The following is a 15058-nucleotide window of genomic DNA, read 5'->3' on the forward strand; positions in this document are numbered from 1 at the left end:
GGTAGGGTTAAAGTGACTATGCATAAATAATTAACAGAGTAGCAGCAGCGTAAAAAGATGGGGTGGGGGGGCAGTGCAAATAGTCCGGGTAGCCATGATTAGCTGTTCAGGAGTCTTATGGCTTGGGGGTAGAAGCTGTTGAGAAGTCTTTTGGACCTAGACTTGGCACTCCGGTACCGCTTGCCGTGCGGTAGCAGAGAGAACAGTCTATGACTAGGGTGGCTGGAGTCTTTGACAATTTTGAGGGCCTTCCTCTGACACCGCCTGGTATAGAGGTCCTGGATGGCAGGAAGCTTGGCCCCAGTGATGTACTGGGCCGTACGCACTACCCTCTGTAGTGCCTTGCGGTCGGAGGCCAAGCAGTTGCCATACCAGGCGGTGATGCAACCAGTCAGGATGCTCTCGATGGTGCAGCTGTAGAATTTTTTGAGGATCTGAGGACCCATGCTGAATCTTTTCAGTCTCCTGAGGGGGAATAGGCTTTGTCGTGCCCTCTTCACAACTGTCTTGGTGTGTTTGGACCATGATAGTTCGTTGGTGATGTGGACACCAAGGAACTTGAAGCTCTCAACCTGTTCCACTACAGCCCCGTCGATGAGAATGGGGGCGTGCTCAGTCCTCTTTTTTTTCCTATAGTCCACAATCATCTCCTTTGTCACGTTGAGGGAGAGGTTGTTATCCTGGCACCACACGGCCAGGTCTCTGACCTCCTCCCTATAGGCTGTCTCATCGTTGTCGGTGATCAGGCCTACTACTGTTGTGTCGTCGGCAAACTTAAAGATGGTGTTGGAGTCGTGCCTGGCCATGCAGTCATGGGTGAACAGGGAGTACAGGAGGGGACTGAGCACGCACCCCTGAGGGGCCCCCGTGTTGAGGATCAGTGTGGCAGATGTGTTGTTACCTACCCTTACCACCTGGAGGCGGCCCGTCAGGAAGTCCAGGATTCAGTTGCAGAGGGAGGTGTTTAGTCCCAGGATCCTTAGCTTAGTGATGAGCTTTGAGGGCACTATGGTGTTGAATGCTGAGCTGTAGTCAATGAATAGCATTCTCACGTAGGTGTTCCTCTTGTCCAGGTGGGAAAGGGCAGTGTGGAGTGCAATAGAGATTGCATCATCTGTGGATCTGTTGGGGCGGTATGCAAATTGGAGTGGGTCTAGGGTTTCTGGGATAATGGTGTTGATGTGAGCCATGACCAGCCTTTCAAAGCACTTCATGGCTACAGACGTCAGTGCTACGGGTTGGAAGTCATTTAGGCAGGTTATCTTAGTGTCCTTGGGCACGGGGACTATGGTGGTCTGCTTGAAACATGTTGGTATTACAGACTCAGTCAGGGACATGTTGAAAATGTCAGTGAAGACACTTGCCAGTTGGTCAGCACATGCTCGAAGTACACGTCCTGGTAATCCGTCTGGCCCTGCGGCCTTGTGAATGTTGACCTGCTTAAAAGTCTTACTCACATCGGCTACGGAGAGCGTGATCACATAGTCATCCAGAACAGCTGGTGCTCTCATGCATGCTTCAGTGTTGCTTGCCTCGAAGCGAGCATAGAAGTGGTTTAGCTTGTCTGGTAGGTAACTCTGGGTCTTCCATTCCTGTGGCGGTCCTCAGTTAAATATGACATTTAACTGATTACAAATTATATGACCCTCCCCTGGACTAACAAAAAAACAAAAATAAACCCTCCCCCTGACTGAAATTTTAAAAGCATGATCCTCCCATTTTCCTTTGGGTAACAATTGCGTAAATCTTGACCGCTCCATAACTTCTAAAGCCACCAACAGGCTATTGCTCTGTCCTCACTAATGTTCCTGAAAACTAAACATGATCCCTCACCTTGGACAGCTTGGCTGACCACAGAAAATGTTGCTTCCTCTTTTCACTTTCAGTCTTACGGCTACTTCCTAGACTCTCAGATTTGACTTGACACTGATTTATGAGATTGCTTAGGGAATCTTCATGCGTAAAAGCCACTTATCACACACGTAACCTTTTATAGTGTGCTGTCAAGGATGAAACTGCATCATCAATTGGATAAATGAATTATATGTATCCATGGTGGTGGTGGGGGGTGTATTGAGGAACCTGTGTGAATTTAGACCGCTGCATTGCTAGAGCACCTGTCCCATTGGCAGATGTTTCATTGGTTGATAGAACCTATCCTCTATTGCATGTAATCAGTTACAGTGCCTTCAGAAAGTATTCACACCCCTTAACCTTTTCCACATTCTGTTGTGTTACAAGGTGGGATTATATAAACAAATAAAGAGAGTCGCACACTATGTATAAACTCCCAGTTATTTATTGGGTAAAAAAACACCAATGTTTCGGCATCACTGTGCCTTCTTCAGGGTCTACAAGGTAGGATTAAAATGGATGTAATTGTCTTTTTTTGTCAACAATCTACACAAAATACTCTGTAATGTCAAAGTGGAAGGAAAATGCAAACGTTTGTAAAAACGTAATAATAATAATAAAACACTAATATATCTTGATTCCATAAGTAATCAACCCCCTGAGTCAATACATGTTAGAATCACCTTTGGCAGCGATTACAGCTGTGAGTCTTTCTGGGTAAGTCTCTAAGAGCTTTGCACACTTGGATTGTACCATTTTTGCACTTAAAAAAATATATATATTCTTCACATCAGTCAAGTTGGTTGTTGATCATTGCTAGACAGCCATTTTCAAGTCTTTCCATAGATTTGTCAAGCCGATTTAAGTCAAAACTGTAACTAGGCCACTCAGGGACATTCAATGTCATCTTGGTAAGCAACTCCAGTGTATATTTGGCCATGTGTTTTAGGTAATTGTCCTGCTGAAAGGTGAATTTGTCTCCTAGTGTCTGTTGGAAAGCAGACTAAACCAAGTATTCCTCTAGGATTTTGCCTGTAATTAACTCTATTACATTTCTTTTTATCCTAAAAAACAACCTAGTCCTTGCCGATGACAAGCATACCCATAACATGATGCAGCCACCACCATGCTTGAAAATATGAAGACTGGTACTCAGTAACGTGTTGTGATGGATTTGCCCCAAACATAACACTTTTTATTCAGGACATAAAGTTAATTTCTTTGCCACATTTTTTGTAGTTTTACTTTAGTTTGTTATTGCAAACAGGATGCATGTTTTGGAATATTTTTATTCCCGTAGAGGCTTCCTTCTTTACACTCTATCATTTAGATTAGTATTGTGGAGTAACTACAATGTTGTTGATCCATCTTCAGATTTCTCCTATCACAGCCATTAAACTCTGTAACTGTTTTAAAGTCACCATTGGACTCATGGTGAAATTCCTGAGCGGTTTCCTTCCTCTCCAGCAACTGAGTTAGGAAGGATGCCTGTATCTTTGCAGTGACTGGGTGTATTGATACACCATCCAAAGTGTAATTAATAACTTCACCATGCTCAAAGGGACCTTACAGATAATTGTATGTGTGGGGTACAGTAATGAGGTAGTCATTCAAAAATAATGTTAAACACTATTATTGGACACAGAGTGAGTCCATGCAACTTATATGTCACTTGTTAAGCACATTTTTACTCCTGAACTTATTTAGGCTTGCCATAACAAAGGGGTTGAATTCTTATTGATGCAAGTAATTTCAGCTTTTCATTTTTAATAATCTAAAAACATAATTCCAATTTGACATTATGGGGTATTGTGTGTCTCAATTTAATCTATTTAAAATTCTGGCTGTAACGCAACAAAATGTGGAAAAAGTCAAGGGGTGTGAATACTTTCTGAAGGCACTACATGTAATCTGATTATAAAAAAAACGTTAACTATAATCAGTTACGTTACCAGCTAAAATATTGGAATCAGATTACAGATACTATTGAAAAACTAGATGATTACTTCTTGGATTAGCCTAATTTAAATTCAGAAAGGATGTTTGCGAAAAAATGCATTACGAAACCTTTCTGTTTTTTTCAATGACATTCAATTCAGCATTGAAAAAAGTTGCAAATGTAGGTTTGTTTCCACCGGAGCGAGTCTGACCACAAGTCAGATACCACTATGATGACACACCAAATGCGTTTGATGGACTAGTAACTGTAACGGATTACATTTAGAAAGTATACTACCCAACCCTGGTGCTGAAAAGGATGAAGAGCGCAATCTCACACTCACCTCCAGGCAGCTCTGCTTCTTCAATCAGGCTCCACAATTCGTTGAGAAACAAGGCCTGCAATAAGAGTGTGGTATTTTAATACACCACAAGATGGCAGTAATCTACAGGAGTCTACAGTAGCCCACACTGACACATGGTATCAATACTGTATGGTAATAACAATACAACGTGCGCTCCTCCTCCCTACTCCGCCTTTTGCTCACAACATCTGTCTATTATTGAATGGACTTCGTCATGATGCGCCGTGGCATGAATATCGCTCTACTCTAGCCAGACAAGCCATTGCAAAGAAACCAAGGGGGGAAGTCCAACACTAATTTTACTGCAAAGTGTTCTCTGAAGAACATTTCTGTGTATGGCTATTATGTGTTTTCTTGCTATTATTATTCTCACTTTTCTGCTTGGAGTGGCGGACTGCGCGGGCACAGAAGGGACCGGGGTTCTTGACACCGACACGGACTGCCCGTCGCTTTGTAACTGTGAAGACAACGGCATGCTTCTGCGCGTTGACTGTGTGGACCTCGGTTTCGCGGAGTTGCCTTCAAAGTTGAGCGTATTTACTTCCTACCTGTAAGTTTCAATTATATTCATAACTTGTTTGTGTGCTGGCAACTGTTGCGAGTGTAAACTTTACTGTATTATGGATGCTCTCCATACACGTTTGCACCGGTCTTTTTCAGTAGGGGATAAAACACAAAATACCAACGCTAAAATAAGCGTCTCTCTCTCTCTCTCTCTCAGCACTAGAGAAAGTTAATTAGGTCATCTCTGTGATGGATTTGGTGGCCCTGCAGGTTCTCTCAGAAGTCTGTAGAGTTCTACTGTGAGGACACTCTGACCCTACCAGTGTCAGCCTTGAGTAGGATTACTGTAATGGTTCTTTACAAGAGTTGAAAGACCAAAGGACAAACCTCTTTCTGAGCCAGGTCACAGACATGACATTGCTCCAAATATCATAACATTCACTACATACTTTTGATTGTTGATGTGTGTGCATTGGCTTGTGTAAATACACACATGCCGATCTGTAAGTGCTGCTGCATACATACTGTACTTGTCCATAATAAAGGGATGAAAAAGGACAGCTCATTAACCCCTTCCCTGCTGGAGACAGCCATGCAGGAACTAGGGGATTTTCATAGGAAATGCTATGGATTCCTGACATGCATACAACATAGCGAATGGTTAACTGAAAGTTGAAGGCAAAGGGGGTCTTTGTTAGGGACCAGAGGGAATTACGGAGAGAGAGAAGAGGGGGGGGGGGGGGGAGAGGGAAAAGAGAGAGAGAGAGAGAGAGAGAAAGAATCATCCGCCCCAAGCCTCTCTGTCACCACTAAAAGCCTGCGAACAGAATGGTTTTGTCAGTCATGTTGCCTGCTTCTCACATTTCACCCTCAGCAGCACTAATGCAATGTTCCTCCAGTGCACATCCAACCATTTTAATGTACAGTAGTTCAATTCATACAAATATTACGCCGTCAAGTTTAAGATTGAAGAATTACATTCTTTCTGTTCAGACCTGTATAGATTCTTGGTATATGATGTAAAATTTGTACAGATACCTTGGCTTCTTAACATTGCACAGTACAACATTATTACATGTACGGCGATGCCTAGAGCAGACAGGCTGTCACAAATAGAGATTATTTATCTAAAGGGAATGAGGTACACACAGGAGGCATTCCTGCTCATTCCCTCTCAGTCAGATTGTATCCCCTCTGGTCCCAGACCATAACTGTACTGGGCTACTGGCTCATTGTTTTGGCTTTCTGTTTTTTTGACTGTGCACATGATATTACAATTAAAGAACATTCTGCGTTTATGTGTTTTAGACCAGAGACTATTTGAAAAAGCTTGAAAGTAGATAAATTGAAGTTCTAGAAGTTATGAAGTTCTAGACTTCCCTTTGGAAGATTTGAGAAGTCTGAAACATTACAACTTTCCAGGGAGGAAGGAGTTAACGGAGACATGGTCACACTGTAGTAGCATGCTTTGCATCATGACACCCTTGCTAATGTCAGAGGGTCTTAGTTGTGAAATGTTAAGGACACCACACAGAATCAAAGCCTTTGATCAACGCCTCATCACCATCCTTTATCTAGAACAGCGGGACAAATCCCTCCTTAAATCTTTACACAGACACTGTCAGCCATGTCTAAATCTGTAGAGATAGTATAGGCCTGCTGGACTGTAACTTCCAAAGCCCGCTGGTATTGCAGTGTTGTATTATAACACATTATGATACAATGACTCGAACAGAGAACATGTGGTTCTTTCTGCTGACTTGAACACTCCTCTGCAGTATCTATTATTTTCCTAAGTGAAGTCCCAATTTCTAGAGCTTGCTCCTGAAAAATGCCATGGAAATATTCAATTTTATGACCAATTCTTAACACATATTGACCAAGTTATTCCATGAAAGACTGTGCAAATTGCCTTAAGAGGTCAGGGTCAAGGATCACCTCTGGGTTTGCAAGGTCCCAAGGCTGCAAGGCTTGACAGCCAAAGGGACCCAAAACATATGTACAGTGCATTTGGAAAGTATTCAGACTAGGGCTGTCCCCGACAAAAAAATGAATTGTTCGACCGAAAGTCATCTGTTCTTTCGACCAATAGATTGGTCGAAATGTTTAAACGTGTATTTTTCCATATATAGACACACCCTATGTGTTTTAATAAAATCAACTATATGCATTGAGCTTGTCTGGTGCTTAAAGCTTAAGGTTTGATAAAATAAGGCAAATGCCTCAAGAGGGCGCCAGAGATCTACATAACCAGAAGAAAAACAACGTAACCTGACCCAACTATTCTCCTCCCGCTCCTGCTGGCTTTTGCAGATTCTGCTATTATCTCCTGAAGTTGCCAGTAATAGGCTACACGAGGAGTCAGCAACCTTTCTCATGTTGAATGCCAATTGATCTTACCATTTCTACCGATCTGCATGCCAGTTATGGTTTTCATATGCACATTTTTGTGAAACAGTTTAATTTAATTTATTTATAACAACTTTATATCTCAAAATCAATGTCATGTGGTTAATAAAAATTTTATCCAAATGTAAATGAAAATTATACAAACCTAAAAAGTAACTTCTATTGCCATTGCCAACTATGTAAAAATAGCCTACATAAAGCCAACAAATAAAAACATTGCAGCCTGTAGGTAGAAGATATCCTGATAAAAATAAATATCCTATACAGTAAACCACATTGGCTACACATGGCCTGTCTACAACGAACTTGAAACATTGTATCAACTATTAACTTGCGTCCCGCCTGAAACTTGTGCTAGTGAACTTGCAACATTGTATAAAATATTCTGGGCCCTCAGAGTTTCCCATGCCAGTGAGCTCAGGACAGACACAGCTGTAGGCTATTTTCTCAAGGAATAAGAAGCAGTGCTTGACTTGGGCAGGAGCTCACCGGAGCTGAGTACCGGCACCTCAAATGTCCTACTGTTTGAGCTCATGTTCCTCTTATAGAATATTAGCTCAAAAGTATGGTGGAGCTCCTGCACCTAAATATAAACAGTACCAGCACCCAAAATGAGTACCGGAACCTATTTCCGTCCAAGTCAAGGACTGATAAGAAGTAATCAGGCAGGCCTATTTTATGACGTTTCCATTGGATCTGAGAATTACATTTTTCCCTTTCACGCTGAGTGGTTATCGAAAGGGAGAGAGCTGGAAAGATTTTTCAAATATATTGAGGAACTACAGTGGCTTGCGAAAGTATTCACCCCCCTTGGCATTTTTCCTATTTTGTTGCCTTACAACCTGGAATTAAAATTGATTTTTGGGGGGTTTGTATCATTTGATTTACACAACATGCCTACCACTTTTACATTTACATTTACATTTTAGTCATTTAGCAGACGCTCTTATCCAGAGCGACTTACAGGAGCAATTAGGGTTAAGTGCCTTGCTTAAGGGCACATCGACAGATTTTTCACCTAGTCGGCTCGGGGATTAGAACCAGCGACCTTTCGGTTACTGGCACAACGCTCTTACCCACTAAGCTACCTGCCGCCCTTTGAAGATGCAAAATATTTTTTTGTGTGAAACAAACAAGAAATAATACAAAAAAACTGAAAACTTGAGCGTGCATAACTATTCCCTGTGCACCCCCTAAAGTCAATACTTTGTAGAGCCACCTTTTGCAGCAATTACAGCTGCAAGTCTCTTGGGGTATGTCTCTATAAGCTTAGCACATCTAGCCACTGGGATTTTTGCCCATTCTTCAAGGCAAAACTGCTCCAGCTCCTTCAAGTTGGATGGGTTCCGCTGGTGTACAGCAATCTTTAAGTCATACCACAGATTCTCAATTGGATTGAGGTCTGGGCTTTGACTAGGCCATTCCAAGACATTTAAATGTTTCCCCTTAAACCACTCGAGTGTTCCTTTAGCAGTATGCTTAGGGTCATTGTCCTGCTGGAAGGTGAACCTCTGTCCCAGTCTCAAATCTCTGGAAGACTGAAACAGGTTTCTCTCAAGAATTTCCCTGTATTTAGCGCCATCCATCATTCCTTCAATTCTGACCAGTTTCCCAGTCCCTGCCGATGAAAAACATACCCACAGCATGATGTTGCCACCACCATGCTTCACTGTGGGGATGGTGTTCTCGGGGTGATGAGAGGTGTTGGGTTTGCGCCAGACATAGCGTTTTCCTTGATGGCCATAAAGCTTAATTTTAGTCTCATCTGACCAGAGTACCTTCTTCCATATGTTTGGGGAGTCTCCCACATGGCTTTTGGTGAACACCAAACGTGTTTGCTTATTTTTTTCTTTAAGCAATGGCTTTTTTCTGGCCACTCTTCCGTAAAGCCGAGCTCTGTGGAGTGTACGGCTTAAAGTGGTCCTATGGACAGATACTCCAATCTCCACTGTGGAGCTTTGCAGCTCCTTCAGGGTTATCTTTGGTCTCTTTGTTGCCTCTCTGATTAATGCCCTCCTTGCCTGGTCTGTGAGTTTTGGTGGGTGGACCTCTCTTGGCAGGTTTGTTGTGATGCCATATTCTTTCCATTTTTGCCTTCATTTGCGCGCAGGCCAGGAAGCCTATAGGTCTACTTCTATGCGTGCGCATTCTTACTCAACATTGACAGGAGCGCTCCAAACAAAAGACAATGACTAAATTGACAAAACTTGTAAATGGAAGGAAATAAACCAAAACTTGTTTCTCACAAGTGTAGCATAGGTTGTGGACTCTGCAAAGACTGGAATAATAATATTGAATGCATTAAAATAAATTCCCATAACCAAAGTAACAAACATTGTAGATTAGAAATTATAGGAATTAACGGTAAATGTGGTACTGGTGATATACAGTGCCTTCGGAAAGTATTCAGACATTTTGTTACATTACAGCCTTATTCTAAAATGGATTAAATAAAAACAAATCCTCATCAATCAACCTTATTTACATAAGTATTCAGACCCTTTGCTATGAGACTCGAAATTGAGCTCCGGTGCATCCTGTTTCCATTGACCATCCTTGAGATATTTATTCAATTTGATTGGAGTCAACCTGTGGTAAATTCAATTGATTAGACATGATTTGGAAAAGCACACAACTGAATATATAAGGTCCCACAGTTGACAGTACATTTTAGAGCAAAAAATCAAGCCATGAGGTCGAAGGAATTGTCCGTAGAGCTCTGAGAGAGGATTGTGTCGAGGCACAGATCTGGGGAAGGATACCAACACATTTCTGCAGCATTGAAGGTCCCCAAGAACACAGTGGCCTTCATCATTCTTCAATGGGAGAAGTTTGGAACCACCAAGACCCTTCCTAGAGCTGGCCGCCCGGCCAACCTGAGCAATCGGGGGAGAAGGGCCTTGGTCAGGGAGGTGACCAAGAACCCGATGGTCACTCTGACAGAGCTCCAGAATTCCTCTGTGGAGATGGGAGAACCTTCCAGAAGGACAACCATCTCTGCAGCACTCCACCAATCAGGCCTTTATGGTAGAGTGGCCAGATGGAAGCCACTCCTCAGTAAAAGGCACGACAGCCCGCTTGGAGTTTGCCAAAAGGAACCTAAAGACTCTCAGACCATGAGAAACAAGATTCTCTGGTCTGATGAAACCAAGTTTGAACTCTTTGGTCTGAATGCTTTGGGACAAGTCTCTGAATGTCTTTGAGTGGCCCGGACTTGAACCCGATCAAACATCTCTGGAGAGACCTGAAAATAGCTGTGCAGCAACACTCCCCATCCAACCTGACAGAGCTTGAGAGGATCCGCAGAGAAGAATGGGACAAACTCCCCAAATACAGGCGTGCCAAGCTTGTAGCGTCATACCCAAGAAGACTCAAGGCTGTAATCGCTGCCAAAGTACTGAGTAAAGGGTCTGAATACTTATGTATTCTGGAGTGAGAAGTGCATTGTGCATCTGGGCGCATGGTCAATCTGACGTCTGCATTGGCCATGCAGCATTGACAGTGATATGGCCTCAGCGGAAGTCAGGGCATTCATACTTCTTCAGGTGATGAGCGGTGCCTGGTTTCCTCCAGACGTGATGCTTGGCATTCAGGCCAAAGAGTTAAATCTTGGTTTCATCAGACCAGAGAATCTTGTTTCTCATGGGTCATGTGCCTTTTACTGAGGAGTGTCTTCCGTCTGGCCACTCTGCCATAAAGGCCTGATTGGTGGAGTGCTGCAGAGATGGTTGTCCTTCTGGAAGTTTTTCCCATCTCCACATAGGATCACTGGAGCTTTATCAGAGTGACCATCGAGTTCTTGGTCACCTCCCTGACCAAGGCCCTTCTCCCCCGATTGCTCAGTTTGGCAGGGCGGCCAAAGTCTTGGTGGTCTTGGTGGTTCCAAACTTCTTCCATTGAAGAATGATGGAGGCCACTGTGTTCTTGGGGACCTTCAATTCTGCAGACATTTTTTGGTACCCTTCCCCAGATATGTGCCTCAACACAATCCTGTCTCGAAGCTCTACGGACAATTCCTTCGACCTCATGGCTTGGTTTTTGCTCTGACATGCACTGTTAACTGTGGGACCTTATATAGACAGGTGTGTGCCTTTCCAAATCATGTCCAATCAATTCAGTTTACCACAGGTGGACTCCAATCAAGTTGTAGAAACATCGCAAGGATGATCAATGGAAACAGGATGTAGCTGAGCTCAATTTCAGGTCTCATAGCAAAGGGTCTAAATAGTTATGTAAATAAGGTATTTTTGTTTTTAATTTACAGTGGGGTAAAAAGTATTTAGTCAGCCACCAATTGTGCAAGTTCTCCCACTTAAAAAGATGAGAGAGGCCTGTAATTTCCATCATAGGTACACGTCAACTATGACAGACAAATTGAGAATTTTTCTTCTCCAGAAAATCACATTGTAGGATTTTTTATGAATTTATTTACAAATTATGTTGGAAAATAAGTATTTGGTCACCTACAAACAAGCAAGATTTCTGGCTCTCACAGACCTGTAACTTCTTCTTTAAGAGGCTCCTCTGTCCTCCACTCGTTACCTGTATTAATGGCACCTGTTTGAACTTGTTATCAGTATAAAAGCCACCTGTCCACAACCTCAAACAGTCACACTCCAAACTCCACTATGGCCAAGACCAAAGAGCTGTCAAAGGACACCAGAAACAAAATTGTAGACCTGCACCAGGCTGGGAAGACTGAATCTGTAATAGGTAAGCAGCTTGGTTTGAAGAAATCAACTGTGGGAGCAATTATTAGGAAATGGGAGACATACAAGACCACTGATAATCTCCCTCGATCTGGGGCTCCACGCAAGATCTCACCCCGTGGGGTCAAAATGATCACAAGAACGGTGAGCAAAAATCCAGAGAGCTGGGACCATAGTAACAAAGCCTACCATCAGTAACACACTACGCCGCCAAGGACTCAAATCCTGCCGTGCCAGACGTGTCCCCCTGCTTAAGCCAGTACATGTCCAGGCCCGTCTGAAGTTTGCTAGAGTGCATTTGGATGATCCAGAAGAGGATTGGGAGAATGTCATATGGTCAGATGAAACCAAAATATAACTTTTTGGTAAAAACTCAACTCGTCGTGTTTGGAGGACAAAGAATGCTGAGTTGCATCCAAAGAACACCATACCTACTGTGAAGCATGGGGGTGGAAACATCATGCTTTGGGGCTGTTTTTCTGCAAAGGGACCAGGACGACTGATCCGTGTAAAGGAAAGAATGAATGGGGCCATGTATCGTGAGATTTTGAGTGAAAACCTCCTTCCATCAGCAAGGGCATTGAAGATGAAACGTGGCTGGGTCTTTCAGCATGACAATGATCCCAAACACACCGCCCGGGCAACGAAGGAGTGGCTTCGTAAGAAGCATTTCAAGGTCCTGGAGTGGCCTAGCCAGTCTCCAGATCTCAACCCCATAGAAAATCTTTGGAGGGAGTTGAAAGTCCGTGTTGCCCAGCGACAGCCCCAAAACATCACTGCTCTAGAGGAGATCTGCATGGAGGAATGGGCCAAAATACCAGCAACAGTGTGTGAAAACCTTGTGAAGACTTACAGAAAACGTTTGACCTGTGTCATTGCCAACAAAGGGTATATAACAAAGTATTGAGAAACTTTTGTTATTGACCAAATACTTATTTTCCACCATAATTTGCAAATAAATTCATAAAAAATCCTACAATGTGATTTTCTGGATTTTTCTTTCTGATTTTGTCTGTCATAGTTGACGTGTACCTATGATGAAAATCACATGCCTCTCTCATCTTTTTAAGTGGGAGAACTTGCACAATTGGTGGCTGACCAAATACGTTTTTCCCCCACTGTATAATACATTTGCCAAAATTTCTAAAAAGCTTTTTTCGCTGTGTCATTACGGGGTATTGTGTGTAGATTCATGAGGGAAAACAATTATTTAATCCAAATTAGAATAAGGCTGTAACGTAAGAAAATGTGGGAAAAGTTTCTGAATACTTTCTGAATGCACTGTATCTAAAAAATAAAATAATTTTTAAAAAGTACACATTTCAAAAGTGGTGTTGAATTGCAAATCAAGAATCCTTCATCAAGACTGGTTTTTGTATGCACATGGTGGGGTATCCTAATGTTTGCTGTACGTCTCCCCCCTTCAGCCCTACCATATCAGTCAGGATGTATGATGGCTTTTACTATGTGTGGAATGGACAGCTGGAGAGCCCAGTTGTGGTGTGGCGCTAACACAATCATGTCATGCTAACACACTGCTACTGTGTAACAAACTGCTACTGTTCTCTGTTCCCCCATCAGTGATCTGAGTATGAATAACCTCACCCTGCTGCCCAACAGAGCCCTCTCCAACCTACACTTCCTCCAAGAGCTGTGAGTATTAGTCTAGGACAGATGGCACACCTTTTTATTAGGAATTTGTGAGTATAAGCTTTGCCCATCCTGGAGATTAGATTTCTCTGTTGGACAATTTCTCTGTTCTGATGCGGACTGCTGAAGAGTATTACACCGGTCCCCAAATTGTCTGTAATAAATCCCCAAGTAAAAAACACAGAGTTAGTGTCTGCTCACTGCTGAAAACCCCCTCTCTAGTCTACATGTAGTATGAATCAGACACTAAATATGAGGTAAGGAAAACTTTGTTCAAAACCAGGAGAGACAAACACAAAACAGAAGGATCAATGTCGCTCGATAGATGAGCTAACAGAAAGGGCCGGGAGCCAGAAGCAGTAACCATGTTAATATTAGACTCCATTCTCTTTACTTGCCCCTGTATGAGAAAACCAGTGCTGCCTTTTGTTGGAGCTGTTAAAAGGGAGTCAGGATATTGAAATTCAGTAACAACAGGCTCAGGTTACAGTTTATGGTGCCTGGTTGGCTTATTAATTAAATAGACTGGTGCCGGCTGAATCAGTGGAAGTTCAGTTGTTTTTTAATTATTTATGTAATACAGTACAGTGTGTGTGTCCCCCTGCAGACGACTAGCAGGAAACGACTTAACAGACATCCCTGAAGGGGCTTTCTCTGGCCTCTTCAATCTCAAAGTACTGTAAGTCATACATTACTAACTCATACATGATCAATTTCTAAAAACCTGCATCTTTGTGAATGAATCCCTTCTGTCTTTCTGAACAGAATGCTCCAGAACAATCACCTAAAGCAGGTTCCAAGTAAGGCTCTTGAGAACCTGAGGAACCTACAGTCTCTGTGAGTATATCTGAACGACTGAACACATGCACTATTCATAGGCTACTACATGACACTGTCTAATTCAAGACCCAGTTAGTTTTCTCTGTATGATGTCCACCTAAATAGCCACTCTGCAGAGCAGTTGGAGAAGGAGCAGAGCAGGTAATAGAGGAGAGGAGGAGAGAAATGCCTCCATATTGAGTCTTGGCCATAGACATTGGATAGACATCGAATCATTTTAACTGTCCCATTATGGCGTCTGTGATAGCACGGGCAGTGGTGTAAAGTACTTAAGTAAAAATACTTTAAAGTACTACTTAAGTAATTTTTTCGGGTATCTGTACTTTACTATTGATATTTGACTACTTTTACTTTTACTTTACTACATTCCTAAAGAAAATGTTATACTTTTTACTCCATACATTTTCCCTGACAACCAAAAGTACTCATTACATTTTGAATGCTTAGCAGGACAGAAAATGTTAAAATTCACACACTTATCAGGAGAACATCCCTGGTCATCCATACTGCCTCTGATCTGGCAGACTCACTAAACACAAATTATTCGTTTGTAAATTATATCTGAGTGTTGGAGTGTGCCCCTGGCTATTCGTAAATTTGAAAAACAAGAAAATTGTGCCGTCTGATTTGCTTAATATAAGGAATTTTAAATGATTCATACTTTTACTTTTGATACTTAAGTATATTTAAAACCAAATACTTTTAGACTTTTGTTCAAGTAGTATTTTACTGGGTGACTTTCACTATTACTTGAGTCATTTTCTATTAAGGTCTCTTTACTTTTACTCA

At 42.3% G+C, this 15058-nt stretch overlaps 1 protein-coding gene across 1 annotated transcript in view; it reads left to right on the plus strand.

Moving 5' to 3' along the window:
• Positions 1-4492: 4492 nt before the first annotated feature.
• Positions 4493-15058, plus strand: part of LOC311134953 (leucine-rich repeat-containing G-protein coupled receptor 5-like) — a gene marked incomplete at both ends in the record, with an annotated part of 28699 nt that continues 18133 nt past the window's right edge. The window contains 4 exons of the mRNA XM_084168724.1: positions 4493-4707; positions 13361-13432; positions 14037-14108; positions 14195-14266. Of these exons, the coding sequence (XP_084024850.1) occupies positions 4493-4707; positions 13361-13432; positions 14037-14108; positions 14195-14266 (431 nt within the window). The remainder of the gene's footprint in view (positions 4708-13360; positions 13433-14036; positions 14109-14194; positions 14267-15058) is intronic.

This window comes from Coregonus lavaretus (assembly GCF_964263955.1).
Source record: "Coregonus lavaretus genome assembly, chromosome: 9".
NCBI lineage: Eukaryota > Metazoa > Chordata > Actinopteri > Salmoniformes > Salmonidae > Coregonus > Coregonus lavaretus.